The 21,577-nt window shown below is 39.4% G+C and overlaps 1 protein-coding gene across 1 annotated transcript in view; it reads left to right on the plus strand.

The window, feature by feature from the left end:
- Positions 1-21,577, plus strand: part of LOC147684194 (receptor-type tyrosine-protein phosphatase eta-like) — a 139,398-nt gene that overhangs the window by 79,645 nt on the left and 38,176 nt on the right. The window contains exons 10-13 of the mRNA XM_086942606.1: positions 5,130-5,384; positions 15,676-15,930; positions 18,432-18,686; positions 21,191-21,445. Coding sequence (XP_086798732.1) covers positions 5,130-5,384; positions 15,676-15,930; positions 18,432-18,686; positions 21,191-21,445 — 1,020 coding nt within the window. The remainder of the gene's footprint in view (positions 1-5,129; positions 5,385-15,675; positions 15,931-18,431; positions 18,687-21,190; positions 21,446-21,577) is intronic.

Here is a 21,577-nt window from a genome sequence, read left to right on the forward strand (position 1 = left end):
AACAAACAAAAGACAAGAAGCGTGAGTACATGATTACAGCTTCACAACATGTGCAATCGCACGTACCTCTTATAACAATTGGAGGACCAGCGCCCCACACGTTTCACTTGTTCTACATTAAGACCCCTGGCTGTAGCTTCAGTGGCAGCCCCTATTCGAAAGGAATGGGTCCCAAATTCGCCCGGGTCCAAGCCCGCTGCGGCAATGGCCATTGCAAGCACCCGCTGAAACTGAAACCTCGTCAGCGGGGTGGCGTCTGCATGCCTCAACAATGTCCCCCCCCATGATGCCACCCTTCGTGCTAGGTAATCCTCTAAGCACTGTACCGGACACATGGATGACTCGGGGTTCCTGCGAATGATCGTGCAGTCCCCTCTCCCATCCTGGTCAGTCTTGGACCTGAGAAAGGAGACAATCATCGCATCACCCCTGATCTGAACATGTTCCCTGCACAAGCCCCCCGTCACATCCTGCTTGTTCCTTGCAACTAGCTCACTAACTCTCATAGCCCCGTGAAATGCCAGCGTAAATGCAGTCCGGAACAAACAGGTCTCGAACGGGGACGAGCATGTGTTAGGGAGTGTGGTCAGTAACTGGGACAACCTGTCTAGACCTATCGGTCGTCTTACGTCTACTCTGCGACCCTCTAGACGTTGCCACCCACGCAGCGCTTTCTGTACCGTGAAAGACGCTGTTGGGTCCAGGATGCCATGGGCCCTGGCAACAAAGGAAATGGCGGCACGATGCCTTTGGGCCGTAGCCACCGATTTCCCAGCCCTACGTAAGGACATCAGAAAAAGTACTACCAACTCTTCCTGACCCCAAAGTCCCCCTCTCTCTGCCCCCAAAAAGGCTAAATAGGCCTGGAACGCCCCTTCATATGCCTTCCTCGTCCTGGGTGCTAGACTCTCTCCCACGAGGTGACGAAGTTCGGGGCACCGAGAGACCAGAGAGCTTCGGGGAAGGGTGCCGGCTCCGGGTCCGCTGAAGGAAGGAAACCCGAGAAAGCCTGCATGTGAAAACGAGACAGTGCATCAGCAGCCTGATTCATCACCCCTGGGACATGTTTTGCTCTGAATACCACGTTCAGTTGCATACACAGTAAGACAATTTCTTTGAGCAGCCTCAAAATCAATTTACAACGGGCTGCCTGACTATTGATGCATTCTACCACGGTCATATTGTCGGACCAGAACACAACAGAATGATCTCTGAACCCTTCTGGCCAGGTTCTCAGGGCCACCAGAATGGGAAATAGTTCAAGGAAAGCGATGTTACTTGTCAGCCCCTTCTCGTGCCACCATAGGGGCCACTTTTGTGCCGACCATTTTGTGCCGAAGATGGCGCCAAAACCTACGCTTCCTGCTGAATCTGTCCATAGCCCAAGCTCTTCGGAGGACACGGCTGGCTTGTTCCAGACGACTCGGCCATTGAAGTCCGCCAAGAATGCTAACCAAATCCGCATGTCCTGGCGGACCTCAGCCGATAACCTTGTGCGATGATGACCCTCCCTTAGGCCAACCATCGCTTGGGCAATTGAGCGGGAAAAGGGGCGAGCCATTGGTATCACCCTCAAGGCAAAGTTCAACTTTCCCACTAACTGTTGCAACTGATGCAGTGTAACTTTGGATGCATTTAAACATACTTGGAGGGCTGCCCTGAATTTCGACACTTTGCTAGCTGGTAAACGGAAGCACCCCTCCCTTGAGTCCAACTCGATCCCCAAAAACTCGAGGCAAGTCGTGGGACCCATAGTTTTACCCGGTGCCAATGGCACGCCAAGATGACCCATTAACACACAGAATTCAGCTAAGGCCTGGGCACATTCGGGACTACCGGCGGGGCCAAGGAACAGAAAGTCGTCAAGGTAGTGCATTACATTTCGGAAACCCGTTTTCTTAGTGAACACCCATTGCAGGAAAGTACTGAATTGCTCAAAGTAAGCACATGATATAGAGCATCCCATTGGCATACACTTATCCATGTAAAATGACCCCTGGAACCCGAATCCCAGAAGACGCTGATCGTCTGGGTGTACCGGGAGCAACCGGAACGCTGACTCGATATCAGATTTCGCCATCAACGTCCCGTGCCCCAGGCGATTCAAGATGGCTACCGCCTCATCAAAGGATGCGTAACGCACCGAACAAACTTCTGGATCAATAGCGTCGTTCACCGAAAGACCATGTGGAGCAGACAGATTATGGATCAAACGAAACTCACCCGGGTCCTTCTTGGGGACCACCCCTAACGGAGAACAAACGAAATCCGGTACCGGGGGTTCACTAAACGGGCCGGCGACCCGTCCCCGGCTAACCTCTTTCTGAATTTTTTCTTGCACTACAGATGTATGTTGTAAAACGGAAAGTTGATTTTTGCACATCCCTACACCCTGAAAGTCCCCTACCGGGATGCGGAAACCATGTGTAAAACCGTTCCGCAGCACCCCGGCAGAAGTACGATCCGGGTATTCGCTGAGCCAGGGAATCATTGCCAAGGTATCAATCGGGGTTGGTAAAGGCGCCCCTCGGCCTAGCTTAGACCTGTTTGGCGCCTCCCTTACCCCCATTCTCACCCGTTCTGGCTCTGCACGATGACTCAGGATGGGACGACCCACACGTACTACACTCATGTTTGAATTTACACGATCCCGGAGGCCTGGTACATTTCCCCTTGTTGAAATTAAAACAGAAACCCTTTCTCCCTGTATTGCCCGCGGGCCTCGACTGGTCGTCGGTGCCCGTACTTGGTCGAAAGGGCGTCCCCACATTTTGGCGGGAGTAATCAACAACATTGCTCCCGACCAATGGCATTCTTAACATTCCCGATTCTTTCATTTTATCCCATGTTAAAGAATCGTAACAATCCCAAGTCAAACTCTTGTTATGTTCCTTTTCTTTCCTGAACAGATTGTCGTAACAAAACCAATGGTTACCTTGATACGCTGTCGAGTAACCCATAATTCGTGATTGGTAAACGGGAAACTCAGGCAGCAACTCGGGCCTACGTTCCCCCAAAATCGATGTGAAAATACCCCATGCATTGCCCCAGTTGCCAATGTTCTCATTTACCTTAAAGGCGGCCATTTTTGCGCGCCAAACACTCGGATGCATTAAGTCCTTCTGACTTTTCACATGCTCCACATCATAATGATCAACAAGCAGGGAAAAAATATTCACGTACTCCCCCGCCCAGATCTTTTCCTTTATAGCTAAAGGCACATGTTGTCCCAATCTCTCTCTACGAGAGGGTGCTGACTCGTCCCTTGCAATCGGCAATGGCCGCTTACCTGAACCGGACGCAGCTTCTGCCGCTTGCGGCTTGTCTATCCCCGCCAACGGCGCAGCCACTCTAGCTGCCTCTTTCTTCTCACGAAGCCCTTTTATCAGCGCCTGTGCCTCGGCAGCCGTGGCGCCATCACTACTATCCCCCAACCATGCTGCTAGCTGTGCTGCCAGCTCGGGGGGCATGTCTTCCTTGGATGTCGGGGTGACGACAACGGGGATTGGATTCCCCTCCATCGGTACTGGGGTCGGCGCCTCGAGCGGGGCAGAGGGAACCGGGACGTCCCCACCGGCTGGAACCTTTCTCGGCCTCTTAGGTCTCCCTCCAGCCGGCGCAGGGCCCGAACCCTCCTCCCCATCTCGCTCCGCCAACCGTTTCTTTATGTCGGACACTTCTTTGCAAAGGGCCCGCACCATCTGGTCGGTCGTCATTCTCTTTGCGCCTTTCTTGGGCATCTCTCCGAGGAAGTATCTAGAAGACAAAGAAAAAGATCAAAACGCTCAAAATTGGCTCTTCGTTCCGTCCCGAGCTCACGTGTAGCGAGGAGGTGCAGCTTCGGAGCACAAGAACAAGAGGACGTCTTCTGGTCTTGCGTCACTTTTATCCGTCTTCAGGGCGGGCGAAAACCCGCCCCTGCCTGCCCCTAGGGCGGGGCTGGCTACGTCGGTGTCTAGGCCAGCCCACTCTAGGGCGGGAAAAAAGCGCGCCCCGGCTACGCCGCTTCGGGCATACCAGCCGAGACGCGCTTCCCGCCCCAAAATGGCTTCCCGGGGGGATCGAGGCACTCCGCCATACGTTCGGGGGGACCGAGTGGTCGCCCCTTTCCAGTATTCTTCTAATTATGACATAAGACAAAGGATTTCTGTGGGAATATTATTAAAATATAACTATGTATTTTAAATATATTCGTAATACCTTATCTATAGTATGTTGTCCCTTCCTGTTGAATGAAAAGAGTTTTTGCATGCTGTCCTGGGAAATCAGTAAAAAGGAAGAATCATATAATTCCAATTTATGAGAAAAACATCAATACTAGTTAATCCGCTATAAAGTAACAGAGTTGTAATTTTTTTTAAAGACTAGCAAAAGGTATTTTCAGAGCAAGTGATCAGAAATATCTGAAATCAAATAATTCCCACTCCGATACCAAAATCAAAGTATATGTAAACTAGTTAAAATGGATATAATCATTAACTCATTATTCTAAAAGTTCATTTGAACAAATAGAAGGCCATATAAATTGGATAAACTGCAAGCTATAAAGGGATTTAGTGAATAGACATTCAAAAAATAACTAGAGCATTAGAAACAATCTGCACTCACTGATTTGAAAAATTCCATCTCATCGAAATATTACATCATACATGAAATAACAATGTATATGTACTCATTTGATTTATTAACATTAGATCTTTTCTGATTAAGAGCTATTTGGCTAGGCAGGCTAAATGTCTGGCATGAATAAATTACATCTGTACCTAAATTCAGAATCAGTTATACATTTTGGGAAACATTTTCTAGAATTAATGAGACTAAGTTACAGTTGCTCACATTTGGGGGTTTTGAATAAGTTATCATAACTGAAGAGATGTCATTGGAAACATTTCTATGCTTTTCTGGGAATTTAGATTCTTTAGTACAAGTCTCAATTTTTTAATACAAAATCAATGCGCCAGAAGTGTTACAAACTATTTCACCCTATTAGAGATCTATCATGGCAATTCTTCCCAATGATAGGTAACTTCTACATGTTTTTCTGTAATTTATCTGGTGTAAAAAATATTTCTGACAAATATGTAAAAGTTTCTCCGAATGATACTTCACGTTCTATTTTTCTATTTCAGTACCCAATGTAACCAACAATCTAAGTTTGACATACATCACCATTGATACAATTTCTTTGAGCTGGCTACCACCGACTGGCAACAAAAGCTCCTATTTAGTGCAAGTTTTAGGAAACCCAGAATCAAATGTAACAACAATGTATGAAAATGTCTCCATCACAAATTTAATACCTGGCAACCTGTACACCTTCAAAGTCTCTGCTGTGGGTGGAAATGGTGTACTTGGAAAAGACAGTGTATTATCGGAATACACAGGTGAGCATCTTCTATGTAAACTATGGATATTTTGATAGATGTACCATTATTAATAGTAATCACAAAATTAAAATGTTTTTAAATGCCAGTGTTAGCTGCCAATATACCTGTAACAGCTGAGGGTAATCCAACTTCAGGAAGCAGAGACAATGCCATATCACCTTCTCAAAATAAGAGATAAAATAGGTGCTAAGTGTCTCCTGCTTTGAGGTTTTCAATTTTTGAAATCTATCCTCAAGAACATTCACAGTTAAAATCCTGTATAACTAATTAGGGGTGGGCGGAATTCGCGTAATCGCGTTAAGCAAATCTCCGCAAAACAGTAAAAAATCTCTGCGGACATGCAGAAATTCTGCGAACATGCCGAATTGCTTATTCGCAATGCTTTTTTGCTGTTCGCAATTGCTGTTTGCGTGCTCGGGGGGAAATATCTCACAAACACACATTTTGAGAACGCGAACAAGCCAATAATTTCGCAATGTCGGGGAACCCAGAATTTTGTGCAATTCCGCGATCTCCGCGGAACGCAAAATTACAAAAATTCCACAAATTCCGCAGACGGTATGGAATTTACCGCCCCGGCCTACAACTAAGATTGACAGGACACACCAAACTGGAGTTTCTTAAGCAGAGTTCTGCTTAGGTTTTTAGTTTAAGCTATTTGATGGCATTTCAAAAGAGAAGTTCATGCATGTTTTAGAAAGTTACTGATTTCTCAGGTATTCTAAAATAGTCCCTGTAGTGTGCCTGATTATTGCACATTAGCAATCGAGTTTCTGGAGAAATCAAGAGAATAATGTTTAACCACGAATATTATTTCCTATATTCAAAGTTTTACATGAAGATATGTGAGGAAAAGCTCAATTAAAAGCTATCTTCTATGTTTTTATACATTTTTGGCATCATTGAATTAAACAGAAATATATGTTATTTAAGCTTCTTTCCTGGAAACTAATGTGATCACAATCATGTCAGGAGTGCATTTTCATGCTTTCTCAACAGGTGAATCTATTGATCTAAGTGAATGACCACACATGACTGAAAGTAGGAATATATTGTTCAATTTCAAACACATAAATGCATACACACCTTCCATGCTAGTATATTTGAACTCAGTCAGGTAATCCACATCTGCAAGCCCCTTTACTGAAATGGTTCCCTCATCACTTTTGGAGTTTTTGCTTTCAAATTATTATTTCTGCTGACTGTGTTGAAATAGAAAGATTTATTTTTGGTAAGCTGGTTTTCTCAGCAGGAAAGTTCCAAACTGATTTTGTTATTATACTTTTCGTGAGAATACCTATTTAGCTGTAAAATTGCTGAACACAAAGTCATGGTTGCACTTTGAATCACCATATATGCGGTTATTTGAATTTATATCCAAATAAGATTGGTTTAGTGCACATTTACATTTAATGAACAAAACAGTTTACTGGTTCCATTTTTATGTGTAAACTAGCAGCCCATCCCGACGTCGTCCGGGGGAGAAAAGTAATGTGTGAACAAGTATTATAAAGCTTTTAATATTTCTCGGTACACAACATTTTTGGCTTCATTTGATTGTGGACGTAGAATAAATTGACCTTGAAAGAGCAACATATAACTGCCCATGAGTGAAGCAGTCTTCTCGTAAGTCAATGCCTATAACTTTGTATGTTTGTCCTTGAGATTTGTTAATAGTAGAAGCAAAAGCAATGTTAATAGGGAATTGCAAGCGTTTAAATTGAAATGGTAGATCATTTGGGATCATGGGTATGCGTGGAATGTGTGCTAAGTGTCCCGCGGCAGGGCCAGAGAGAATAGTAGCTTTAATGACATAGGGTAAAAGACTTATAACTTGTAGTCGTGTCCCATTGCATAGATCAGGTGGATGTAGGTTGCGTAATAACATGATGGGAATTCCAACTTTCATTTGTAGTACATGAGGTGGAAGTCCGGATGGGTTAAGTGAGTTTAGGAATTCTTGAGGGTAATGCACGGCGTCTTCAGTTTCTAATACTGTATCAATGGATTTATAGACTTTTGTTTCTCCTGGTATTTGAAGTAGTATGTGTTCATTGATATGGTTAACACTTGAGTTTCTGGGTGCAACTATAGCTCTTTCACAAATCCAGCGGAAGTCTCTTGTAGCAATCTGCTCTATGTCCGGGTATACATATTGTATGAGTTCCTGTAAGGTAGACACTGGCGTACCAAATTTGTGAATATTAATATTGTCGTTATTGGTAGGTACTTCACCATTACCAAGTTGTAGTAGCAGATCAGCAAAGTGACTATCTCCACCACCTAAATGTGTCCTCATGTTAGTGCGAATGTGAGAGTTTGAACACAGTCCCAGAGTTTTGATGCTTTTAAGCATGCTTTTAGTATGTCCGCACGTGTCCCTCTTGGAACAAACGGAAGAGTTTTTCTGAAGTCTCCAGCAAACACAAAAGTAACACCACCCATTATGGTATTAACATTTCAAATGTCTTGTAGAGTTCTATTGACGGCGTCTATATGTGCGCCGTGTGTCATAGTACATTCGTCCCACACGATAAGAGAGACTCTTTGAAGCAGTGTTCCTAAGGGTCCATTTTTGCGTGCAGAGCACATTGACTCTTTTTCCACTGAAACATTTAAAGGTAGTTTAAACGTTGAATGTGCAGTTTTCCCACCAGTTAGCAAAGTAGCAGCTATTCCCGAAGATGCTACAGCAAGAGCCAATAGTCCTGAAGAGCGTATTTTAGCTAGTATGAGGTTTATTAAGTACGTTTTCCCTGTTCCTCCCGGTGCGTCTAAGAAGAATAATTTACCTTCTTTACTCTCCACACTTTGAACAATGGTGTTGTATGCAACATTTTGATCCGGAACTAAGTTTGGTAAATGTTGTTCTACGTATTGATGGATGTTATAATTCGAAGGTAGTATTTGAGTGTGTTTGTTAGTGATATGTATAGTTCTATAACTTTCTGGCAATTTGAAATCTTTTAAAGATTTCTCATTTAGTTCATAGAGGGAGTCTTCTATTGCTATGAGTCCTTGGTTAAAGATGTCATTAGTGAATGGTATTGAGTCATCATGTGTTTCTTGTTGTTTTCTGTGTAGGATATCTTCACATAAATGTTCTTTGTATTCCTCCCATAAAGACATTGGATCCGAAGGGTTACAGAATATCAGAATAGTAACAAATAATTGGCGTCGTTGATTTGGGCAATCTGAAAGGGCAGCATCACTTAAAGTATGTTTCCAATGTTGGTCGTCTTCAATGAGTCCAAGTGATTTACATGCAGCTTGGTAGGTAGGCATTAATTGTCCATGAACGGTTAAAAGACTTTCAAAGCTTGTAGGTCCCCGAACATGTTGTAAAAGAATGCGTAAATGGAAGCACTCAGATTGGTTTGGGTGAATAGTGTACATTCTCCCAAGAGCCGAGTCCTTTTTTACTCCAGGGTGACCTAATACGTCAATTCCACGTTTCCTCCGTGTAAAAGTATGTTTTTCCCAGGTATAGTATTGTGGAACCTCTTGGTATAGCAATGTTTTTGCAAAAGTGTCCGTGGCACACAATTTAAAGAAGGCAGTAACCCCTAGATGCATCAACGTTGTCATTTGCGATTCCTTAATTGCGAAAAATAAGGAATCGCAATTAAGGATTCGCAAATGGCAATGCATCATTAAATTCGCAATTTTATTGGAATTCGGTAAAAATCGCAATTTTTACCGAATTCCAATAAAATTGCGAGTTCCAAATAGCGAATCCGATATTCCCATTCATTCCTATGGGCTGAAATGCCCATAGGAATGAATGGGAATTGCGAATTCGCAATTTCAATTTGGAATGCATCAAAGCCTTTCAAGGGTGGAGAGGGGGGTCCAAAGGACCCCCCCCTGCACTCATGAAATGCACTTTTACATGTGAGTTACATACACACATGTCCTAAGGACATGTGTGCCTGTAACGTACACGTTTAAAAAATGCATTTTCATGCGTTTTTAAACATTTTTGCAAATTACCACGAAGTTGAACTTCGTGGTAATTTGCATTTGCAATTTTGGAAATCGCAAATGTTTTGGGGATGATGCATTGCTGTTAAGGAATCGCAAATGTGCGATTCCTTAACAGCAATCGCATTTTTTGGAACTCGCAAAAAAAGCGATTTCCAAAAAATGCTTGATGCATCCCAGTAACCAATTTAGGAAGTGCAAAAGGCCGATTTATGCGAATCGCACCGTTTGCACTTCCTAAAATGGTTGATGCATCTGGGCACATGTGTTGTAGGTGTTGGATTTTCTGCTACTCGGTTCATTGTTTTTTCATTAAAATAGTCTCTTTGTCCATTTGGCAGATGTACAGCTAGATGTGTGACCGTCGGATGTCTTTCATGAATGTTAAACTGAAGGATGCGCCAAACAGCCTCTGAAGTACTAATATACCTGCCATTGAGATATGTTTCAATTTCATTATGTTTGTTTTCAATAGTAGCAGTTGCTTGATCTGAGCCTTTGTTGATATATTTGCAAATATATTTAATAGCTTTCACTGATTGGCAGTATTCAATATTAATGTGAGCATTGAAAGTGCGACATAGTACAGGTGAATATGGAACCACCCACTGATTATCGACAGTAATTTCTTGGCCTCTAACAGTCATTGTGATTGTCTGTCCGCCATGTTGTGGGCCTCTTCTACGGTAAATGGGATAACCATTAACACCAGTTTCTGTTTCATTATTGAGAGGGCGTGGGTATTTTTTGGTACAAATCCCATTTTTCATACATGGTGATAGAACGTTGTGTTCACCACATGGGCCATGCAACATGTTCTTTTTAACAATCAAAAATAGTTGTTCATCATTGACAGGATCTGGCAGCTCAGCGGATATAATGAGATCTACTTCGTCTGCTTGTATTTTAGGTTCAAGCCACAATAGGATGTGCACGTGGGGCAGTCCCCTCTTTTGCCATTCAATGGTAAATATGTTAGCTTTGGCATATCCAAAGATATGTTTTTGTGTTAATATTTTCATGAGTGCTTTCACTTTTAAATTGAATACACGTGCAATGATGTCATGTCTATCGCATGATCTTTGTTTAGGAAATAATTCTTTTTTAATTTCTGGCCACTCTGGATTGCATGTGAAGGTGATGAACAAATCAGGTCTCCCATAGTGCCTAACGTATGTCATTGCATCTTGTGTCTTTTCGTGCATGTACCTGGGCGAGCCAGTGAAGGTAGCGGGTAAAATGACGTGTTGTCCAATATCCGAAGCGTGAAGGTGCTGATCTTGATTGAGTGCATCTTTTAAGTTTATGTAGTTTTCTGCCCGTAGTTGTGTTTGATTGCGGCGTATGAAGTCGAGCCTTTCGGTGATCATTTTTGCCATCATATCAACAATATATTGATTAAAAAGATTTCGAAACCAATGTAAGGTATTGAAAGTTGTGGATCTAACCATTAGAGTATAGGCCTAGTATTGCATGCATGTAACATTTTTGTTCTTACCGCAGTTTGCTAGTGGTATGTTTAGACAATAACCATCTTCACCTCTCGGGAATAGAATGGGATATTGTAAGGGGTCATATGATCTATGCAATTCGGAAACTTTACGTAATATTCCTTCTCGTGTATGTAAGACAATGTCGCGTGGGCCTTTGTTTTCATTAACTAAAAGAACTGCAACTTCATCAGTTGTTGGTGCATTATATCTCCCTGGATGTGTATTTGGAGGGCTTTGATCAGCATGGATGATAATTTTTAAATCTTCATCATGTGAATGCATCTCATAGTTGTATTTAAGTGACCTAATGTACGTGTTATGAGTGTGCAATGTGGTTTGTAGCTCTTCAATTAGCTGTCTGTTTAAGTTTGGGATCATGTGTGATCGTGCATCAACTTGTTGCATTGCGGAAATGAAATATATTTGTAGAAATTGTGGGGACTTTCCTTCTTGTGGAAGCATGCTGCCAATTAAATGGTATAACTGTCCGTGTATTTTAAAAGTAGGCATGAAATTGCCTTCTTTGACTTCATTTGCACCAAAGGATGTCATTTGGAATAGAGTATTGTAACGGCGTGTGTTTGTTAAGAAATGATTTGAAAGTGGGTGAGTGCCATCAAGTAGTTGTTTAATGATTGGAGGTGGTTCTTGTATGTTATTAATATTGACCTTTCCTGATAAGCAACAAAGGCCTTTAGGTTCCGCCTTCCATTTCTGTGCGTAGCACTTGTTACAGACACTGTCCATGTTTCCAATTATAACATCTGCATTGTTCATGTAGTCAATACGTGGGTTGTAGTTGAATGCTGATTTGAGGCTATGTACTGTTATTGGAAGCATAAGTAAAGGTTGGTCTGTAAGTTGTGTTTGAGCTTCTCTTGTTGAAGTTTGTAAAGTGGAAGTATGAGGTATAGTAGTGGACGTTGATGGCTGGTCACTGTTGTGCTGAATTGGCTGTGAAAGCTGAGAAGTGTATGGATCATCGATGTTTGTTAAGTGGTTGTGATCCTGTTCATGTGTTAGTCGTATGCGCTTATTCCTTTGTGCCCGTGTTTTATATGTTGCCCTTGAAAGTTGTGTCTTCCTCTTCACCATTGTAAGAAAGTGATTGTAATATTTGTAAAAAGTGTAAAGATATTTATGCTAATTTGTATTGTGTTTTGCAATATTGTATTTGTCCTAGAATGTTTATTTTGTGCACCTTTTTGTAGTAGGCTATGTGTGGTTTGGATATGTTCTGAAAGTGTAATGAATGAGGCGTGACAATCTGTGATTCTGGGCAAATCACGTAATCTCCCTGTGCCTTAAAAAAAATGAAGGTGTGTCCTCATGTAACGTAACTGCTGCTATGTAAAGCGCTCTGATGGGCGATTCAGGTGTAGTTTGCGCTATATAAGGGTGTGGAACTAAAAAAATAAAAAGTAGTACAGTGGGTGTTCTGAGTAGAGTAGAGTATGTTAAAGGTGTCTTTTTTTGAAAAGCAATATGTATACTACTATTATAAAGAGAGAACGCTCAAACTTTTGTGTCTGAACAACGTTATTAGGGGGTGTTAGCGTTGTAAAGAAATAATGTCCTTTTAAATGTCCTTAGTTATGTTTTTGATCATGGGTAAGTGTGGGTATATTTTCCACAAAGCAAAGCAGCATCAAGTAGCGTAAAGCGCCGTCAATTACTATACATTATGCCTCTTTTTGTAATGTAAATACAGCAGCATCAAGTAGCGTAAAGCGCCGTCAATGACTATACCTCATGCCTCTTTTTGTAATGTAAATGCGGCAGCATCAAGTAGCGTAAAGCTGCATTAATTAATCTACATTATGCCTCTTTTTGTACTGTAAATGCGGCAGCATTAAGTAGCGTAAAGCGCCATTAATTACTATACCTCATGCCTCTTTTTGTAATGTAAATGCGGCTTATTTAAATCCTCCTGTTTTTTGTGTTTTTGTCCACTCCCTGTGGCAACATGTAATGTAGTGGTATTTTTAATTAGAAGTGTAAGGAGTGCTATGTAAATCTTCCTTTTTTAGTTTCTCTGCCAGCCCCCAACCATCAAGTAGCTGTAATCTGCGTCAATTAATATACATCATGCCTCTTTTCTGAATGTAAATGAGGCTTATTGAACTCCTCCTGTTTTTGTTTTCCTGTTTTTCCCCTGTCTTAATGTGTAATGTAGTGTGGCTGTAATGTGAAGTTAAATGAGTGTTATTTAAATGTTCATGTTTTTGGTTGAGTGCCTGCCCCCTTGTTGAACCTGTGATGTGTTGTAGATATTTTAAATGTGTTGCTGTATTTTGGCTAATTCCAGCGAGGGGACAGAGCAGGGCTATTTGTTTTCCTCTGCAAGCATGTCGCCCTGTTGTAATTTGTATTTTTTAGTTTATTTTTCAATTAGCATCCATTCACTGTGTAAAGCTTCCTCAATGAGGCCCTGGCTGCCCCCTTTCCAGGGCCTTGCAACAGCTTTATTGTGGCTCGTTCTGTGCCCTCTCTCAACCTGTAAGTCCACACAGCCTCACAGCAATAATGCTCTGACTGTGTCTTGTGAGCGCTGTGTCCGGGGACTGCTTTAAACTTGTGTTTTTGCTTTTCCCTGCAAGAACGTTCGACAATTAATTTCTGTGCATCACGCCTCCTTGTGTAATGCTATTGAGGCTTGTTCTCCCTGATTATTTCCCTGGCTGCCCGCGTTTACAGAGCAAACATGATGCCTCGTTTTTGAATGTGAAAGAGGCTTGTTCTCGTGAATATTTCCCTGGCTGCCCCCTGTGTATCCCCTTTGAATACCAGTGCCCGACTCTGGAATTGTTTTTTAAAGAGCGTAAATGCTATTTTTTCCGTGGCTTGTGTCAATGTGTATTGCTGAGTTTCCCTCGTTAGTGGCTCCGACAGCAATAATGCTCGTAGGAATCACGTGGGTGTTGGACCAATGCTGAAGGTTTTTATGAATTGTCTTTCCAATGAATGTGCTACTGTGTGATTGCTTGTGTGATTGGTTATTTGTGTAATGTGTGTGGGGCGATTGGTTGTTTGCTGGAAGGCGCAGTGGCGCGATTGGCTGGTTGTGCAAGGTTGTTTTGTGGGTGTCACAGCCAAGAGTGTTGTGCGATTGGATGCTTGTGTGGCTTGCCCAACCTTGATTGGCTTTTCGTCCTGAAGCCGCGCCCTTTGCCTCAGAACCTTGCTGAGGCCGAGCCCCTTTGTTTTTGTTGCCTTGAAATACTGCAGTCAGTGAGTAATAAGCCTATTGCACATGGCGATTTTGTGATTTTGCACATATTTTTAAAACAATCATTCAGAATTTTCGATTTTGCACATATTTTAAAAAGATCATTTCGAAATTGCTATTTTAAAAACGATGTTTATGTCCTGAAGTGGACGTGCATTAAACAGTGTTTTTGCTGAAGTTGCTATGTTGTGTGTGTGCTTGTGTGTGTTTGCAGAATCTGTTGGTTGCTGTGTTTTGTGTGTGTGCTATCAGAATCTGTTGTTGTGTGTGTGCTTGAGTGCTTGAAACCGAGTGAATGGGACATGCCCCTCTGCCAATGTTACCGCCCACATTGAGAACAACGCCCACCAGGAACTACTTTTTCTGAAATGTTGTTTGCCCTTCGTAATGTATATGTTGGACAAATGTATAGCCTATGTCCGTTTCCTGGACCTCCCTTTTCCAACGCTGTATTGGGTGTTGTGATTGATGGTATACTTCTGGAGTTTACCCGCCTCAAAGGTTCCCAGTTCTCGCTTTATAATAGTAGTATAGATATAAACCTGGGGTACTGCTGCAAATACCATGTATTCTTTAATTATGACATAAGACAAAGGATTTCTGTGGGAATATTATTAAAATATAACTATGTATTTTAAATATATTCGTAATACCTTATCTATAGTATGTTGTCCCTTCCTGTTGAATGAAAAGAGTTTTTGCATGCTGTCCTGCGAAATCAGTAAAAAGGAAGAATCATATAATTCCAATTTATGAGAAAAACATCAATACTAGTTAATCCGCTATAAAGGAACAGAGTTGTAATTTTTTTTAAAGACTAGCAAAAGGTATTTTCAGAGCAAGTGATCAGAAATATCTGAAATCAAATAATTCCCACTCCGATACCAAAATCAAAGTATATGTAAACTAGTTAAAATGGATATAATCATTAACTCATTATTCTAAAAGTTCATTTGAACAAATAGAAGGCCATATAAAGTGGATAAACTGCAAGCTATAAAGGGATTTAGTGAATAGACATTCAAAAAATAACTAGAGCATTAGAAACAATCTGCACTCACTGATTTGAAAAATTCCATCTCATCGAAATATTACATCATACATGAAATAACAATGTATATGTACTCATTTGATTTAACAACATTAGATCTTTTCTGATTAAGAGCTATTTGGCTAGGCAAGCTAAATGTCTGGCATGAATAAATTACATCTGTACCTAAATTCAGAATCAGTTATACATTTTGGGAAACATTTTCTAGAATTAATGAGACTAAGTTACAGTTGCTCACATTTGGGGGTTTTGAATAATTTATCATAACTGAAGAGATGTCATTGGAAACATTTCTATGCTTTTCTGGGAATTTAGATTCTTTAGTACAAGTCTCAATTTTTTAATACAAAATCAATGCGCCAGAAGTGTTACAAACTATTTCACCCTATTAGAGATCTATCATGGCAATTCTTCCCAATGATAGGTAACTTCTACATGTTTTTCTGTAATTTATCTGGTGTAAAAAATATTTCTGACAAATATGTAAAAGTTTCTCTGAGTGATACTTCACGTTCTATTTTTCTATTTCAGTACCCAATGTAACCAACAATCTAAGTTTGACATACATCACCATTGATACAATTTCTTTGAGCTGGCTACCACCGACTGGCAACAAAAGCTCCTATTTAGTGCAAGTTTTAGGAAATCCAGAATCAAATGTAACAACAATGTATGAAAATGTCTCCATCACAAATTTAATACCTGGCAACCTGTACACCTTCAAAGTCTCTGCTGTGGGTGGAAATGGTGTACTTGGAAAAGACAGTGTATTATCGGAATACACAGGTGAGCATCTTCTATGTAAACTATGGATATTTTGATAGATGTACCATTATTAATAGTAATCACAAAATTAAAATGTTTTTAAATGCCAGTGTTAGCTGCCAATATACCTGTAACTGCTGAGGGTAATCCAACTTCAGGAAGCAGAGACAATGCCATATCACCTTCTCAAAATAAGAGATAAAATAGGTGCTAAGTGTCTCCTGCTTTGAGGTTTTCAATTTTTGAAATCTATCCTCAAGAACATTCACAGTTAAAATCCTGTACAACTAATTAGGGGTGGGCGGAATTCGCGGAATCGCGTTAAGCAAATCTCCGCAAAACAGTAAAAAATCTCTGCGGACATGCAGAAATTCTGCGAACATGCGGAATTGCTTGTTCGCAATGCTTTTTTGCTGTTCGCAATTGTTGTTTGCGTGCTCGGGGGGAAATATCTCACAAACACATATTTTGAGAACGCGAACAAGCCAATAATTTCGCAATGTCGGGGAACCCAGAATTTTGTGCAATTCCGCGATCTCCGCGGAACGCAAAATTACAAAAATTCCACAAATTCCGCAGACGGTATGGAATTTACCGCCCCGGCCTACAACTAAGATTGACAGGACACACCAAACTGGAGTTTCTTAAGCAGAGTTCTGCTTAGGTTTTCAGTTTAAGCTATTTGATGGCATTTCAAAAGAGAAGTTCATGCATGTTTTAGAAAGTTACTGATTTCTCAGGTATTCTAAAATAGTCCCTGTAGTGTGCCTGATTATTGCACATTAGCAATCGAGTTTCTGGAGAAATCAAGAGAATAATGTTTACCCACGAATATTATTTCCTATATTCAAAGTTTTACATGAAGATATGTGAGGAAAAGCTCAATTAAAAGCTATCTTCTATGTTTTTATACATTTTTGGCATCATTGAATTATACAGAAAGATATGTTATTTAAGCTTCTTTCCTGGAAACTAATGTGATCACAATCATGTCAGGAGTGCATTTTCATGCTTTCTCAACAGGTGAATCTATTGATCTAAGTGAATGACCACACATGACTGAAAGTAGGAATATATTGTTCAATTTCAAATACATAAATGCATACACACCTTCCATGCTAGTATATTTAAACTCAGTCAGGTAATCCACATCTGCAAGCCCCTTTACTGAAATGGTTCCCTCATCACTTTTGGAGTTTTTGCTTTCAAATTATTATTTCTGCTGACTGTGTTGAAATAGAAAGATTTATTTTTGGTAAGCTGGTTTTCTCAGCAGGAAAGTTCTAAACTGATTTTGTTATTATACTTTTCATGAGAATACCTAATTTGCTGTAAAATTGCTGAACACAAAGTCATGGTTGCACTTTGAATCACCATATATGTGGTTATTTGAATTTAAATCCAAATAAGATTGGTTTAGTGCACATTTACATTTAATGAACAAAACAGTTTACTGGTTCCATTTTTATGTGTAAATATAAACCTGGGGTACTGCTGCAAATACCATGTATTCTTCTAATTATGACATAAGACAAAGGATTTCTGTGGTAATATTATTAAAATATAACTATGTATTTTAAATATATTCGTAATACCTTATCTATAGTATGTTGTCCCTTCCTGTTGAATGAAAAGAGTTTTTGCATGCTGTCCTGCGAAATCAGTAAAAAGGAAGAATCATATAATTCCAATTTATGAGAAAAACATCAATACTAGTTAATCCACTATAAAGTAACACAGTTGTAATTTTTTTTAAAGACTAGCAAAAGGTATTTTCAGAGCAAGTGATCAGAAATATCTGAAATCAAATAATTCCCACTCCGATACCAAAATCAAAGTATATGTAAACTAGTTAAAATGGATATAATCATTAACTCATTATTCTAAAAGTTTATTTGAACAAATAGAAGGCCATATAAATTGGATAAACTGCAAGCTATAAAGGGATTAAGTGAATAGACATTCAAAAAATACTAGAGCATTAGAAACAATCTGCACTCACTGATTTGAAAAATTCCATCTCATCGAAATATTACATCATACATGAAATAACAATGTATATGTACTCATTTGATTTAACAACATTAGATCTTTTCTGATTAAGAGATATTTGGCTAGGCAGGCTAAATGTCTGGCATGTATAAATTACATCTGTACCTAAATTCAGAATCAGTTATACATTTTGGGAAACATTTTCTAGAATTAATTAGACTAAGTTACAGTTGCTCACATTTGGGGGTTTTGAATAAGCTATCATAACTGAAGAGATGTCATTGGAAACATTTCTATGCTTTTCTGGGAATTTAGATTCTTTAGTACAAGTCTCAATTTTTAATACAAAATCAATGCGCCAGAAGTGTTACAAACTATTTCACCCTATTAGAAATCTATCATGGCAATTCTTCCCAATGATAGGTAACTTCTACATGTTTTTCTGTAATTTATCTGGTGTAAAAAATATTTCTGACAAATATGTAAAAGTTTCTCTGAGTGATACTTCACGTTCTATTTTTCTATTTCAGTACCCAATGTAACCAACAATCTAAGTTTGACATACATCACCATTGATACAATTTCTTTGAGCTGGCTACCACCGACTGGCAACAAAAGCTCCTATTTAGTGCAAGTTTTAGGAAATCCAGAATCAAATGTAACAACAATGTATGAAAATGTCTCCATCACAAATTTATTACCTGGCAACCTGTACACCTTCAAAGTCTCTGCTGTGGGTGGAAATGGTGTACTTGGAAAAGACGGTGTATTATCGGAATACACAGGTGAGCATCTTCTATGTAAACTATGGATATTTTGATAGATGTACCATTATTAATAGTAATAACAAAATGAAAATGTTTTTAAATGCCAGTGTTAGCTGCCTATATACCTGTAACTGCTGAGGGTAATCCAACTTCAGGAAGCAGAGACAATGCCATATCACCTTCTCAAAATAAGAGATAAAATAGGTGCTAAGTGTCTCCTGCTTTGAGGTTTTCAATTTTTGAAATCTATCCTCAAGAACATTCACAGTTAAAATTCTGTACAACTAATTAGGGCTGGGCGGAATTCGCGTAATCGCGTTAAGCAAATCTCCGCAAAACAGTAAGAAATCTCTGTGGACATGCAGAAATTCTGCGAACATGCTGAATTGCTTGTTCGCAATGCTTTTTTGCTGTTCGCAATTGCTGTTTGCGTGCTCGGGGGGAAATATCTCGCAAACACACATTTTGAGAACGCGAACAAGCCAATAATTTCGCAATGTCGGGGAACGCTGAATTTTGTGCAATTCCGCGATCTCCGCGGAACGCAAAATTACACAAATTACACAAATTCCGCAGACAGTATGGAATTTACCGCCCCGGCCTACAACTAAGATTGACAGGACACACCAAACTGGAGTTTCTTAAGCAGAGTTCTGCTTAGGTTTTTAGTTTAAGCTATTTGATGGCATTTCAAAAGAGAAGTTCATGCATGTTTTAGAAAGTTACTGATTTCTCAGGTATTCTAAAATAGTCCCTGTAGTGTGCCTGATTATTGCACATTAGCAATCGAGTTTCTGGAGAAATCAAGAGAATAATGTTTAACCACGAATATTATTTCCTATATTCAAAGTTTTACATGAAGATATGTGAGGAAAAGCTCAATTTAAAGCTATCTTCTATGTTTTTATACATTTCTGGCATCATTAAATTATACAGAAAGATATGTTATTTAAGCTTCTTTCCTGGAAACTAATGTGATCACAATCATGTCAGGAGTGCATTTTCATGCTTTCTCAACAGGTGAATCTATTGATCTAAGTGAATGACCACACATGACTGAAAGTAGGAATATATTGTTCAATTTCAAACACATAAATGCATACACACCTTCCATGCTAGTATATTTAAACTCAGTCAGGTAATCCACATCTGCAAGCCCCTTTACTGAAATGGTTCCCTCATCACTTTTGGAGTTTTTGCTTTTAAATTATTATTTCTGCTGACTGTGTTGAAATAGAAAGATTTATTTTTGGTAAGCTGGTTTTCTCAGCAGGAAAGTTCTAAACGGATTTTGTTATTATACTTTTCGTGAGAATACCTATTTAGCTGTAAAATTGCTGAACACAAAGTCATGGTTGCACTTTGAATCACCATATATGCGGTTATTTGAATTTAAATCCAAATAAGATTGGTTTAGTGCACATTTACATTTAATGAACAAAACAGTTTACTGGTTCCATTTTTATGTGTAAATATAAACCTGGGGTACTGCTGCAAATACCAAGTATTCTTCTAATTATGACATAAGACAAAGGATTTCTGTGGGAATATTATTAAAATATAACTATGTATTTTAAATATATTCGTAATACCTTATCTATAGTATGTTGTCCCTTCCTGTTGAATGAAAAGAGTTTTTGCATGCTGTCTTCTGCGAAATCAGTAAAAAGGAAGAATCATATAATTCCAATTTATGAGAAAAACATCAATACTAGTTAATCCGCTATAAAGTAACAGAGTTGTAATTTTTTTTAAAGACTAGCAAAAGGTATTTTCAGAGCAAGTGATCAGAAATATCTGAAATCAAATAATTCCCACTCCGATACCAAAATCAAAGTATATGTAAACTAGTTAAAATGGATATAATCATTAACTCATTATTCTAAAAGTTCATTTGAACAAATAGAAGGCCATATAAAGTGGATAAACTGCAAGCTATAAAGGGATTTAGTGAATAGACATTCAAAAAATAACTAGAGCATTAGAAACAATCTGCACTCACTGATTTGAAAAATTCCATCTCATCGAAATATTACATCATACATGAAATAACAATGTATATGTACTCATTTGATTTAACAACATTAGATCTTTTCTGATTAAGAGCTATTTGGCTAGGCAGGCTAAATGTCTGGCATGTATAAATTACATCTGTACCTAAATTCAGAATCAGTTATACATTTTGGGAAGCATTTTCTAGAATTAATAAGACTAAGTTACAGTTGCTCACATTTGGGGGTTTTGAATAAGTTATCATAACTGAAGAGATGTCATTGGAAACATTTCTATGCTTTTCTGGGAATTTAGATTCTTTAGTACAAGTCTCAATTTTTAATACAAAATCAATGCACCAGAAGTGTTACAAACTATTTCACCCTATTAGAAATCTATCATGGCAATTCTTCCCAATGATAGGTAACTTCTACGTGTTTTTCTGTAATTTATCTGGTGTAAAAAATATTTCTGACAAATATGTAAAAGTTTCTCTGAGTGATACTTCACGTTCTATTTTTCTATTTCAGTACCCAATGTAACCAACATTCTAAGTTTGACATACATCACCATTGATACAATTTCTTTGAGCTGGCTACCACCGACTGGCAACAAAAGCTCCTATTTAGTGCAAGTTTTAGGAAATCCAGAATCAAATGTAACAACAATGTATGAAAATGTCTCCATCACAAATTTAATACCTGGCAACCTGTACACCTTCAAAGTCTCTGCTGTGGGTGGAAATGGTGTACTTGGAAAAGATGGTGTATTATCGGAATACACAGGTGAGCATCTTCTATGTAAACTATGGATATTTTGATAGATGTACCATTATTAATAGTAATAACAAAATGAAAATGTTTTTAAATGCCAGTGTTAGCTGCCTATATACCTGTAACTGCTGAGGGTAATCCAAC

This window comes from Lissotriton vulgaris, chromosome 11 (genome assembly GCF_964263255.1).
Source record: "Lissotriton vulgaris chromosome 11, aLisVul1.2, whole genome shotgun sequence".
Taxonomy (NCBI): domain Eukaryota; kingdom Metazoa; phylum Chordata; class Amphibia; order Caudata; family Salamandridae; genus Lissotriton; species Lissotriton vulgaris.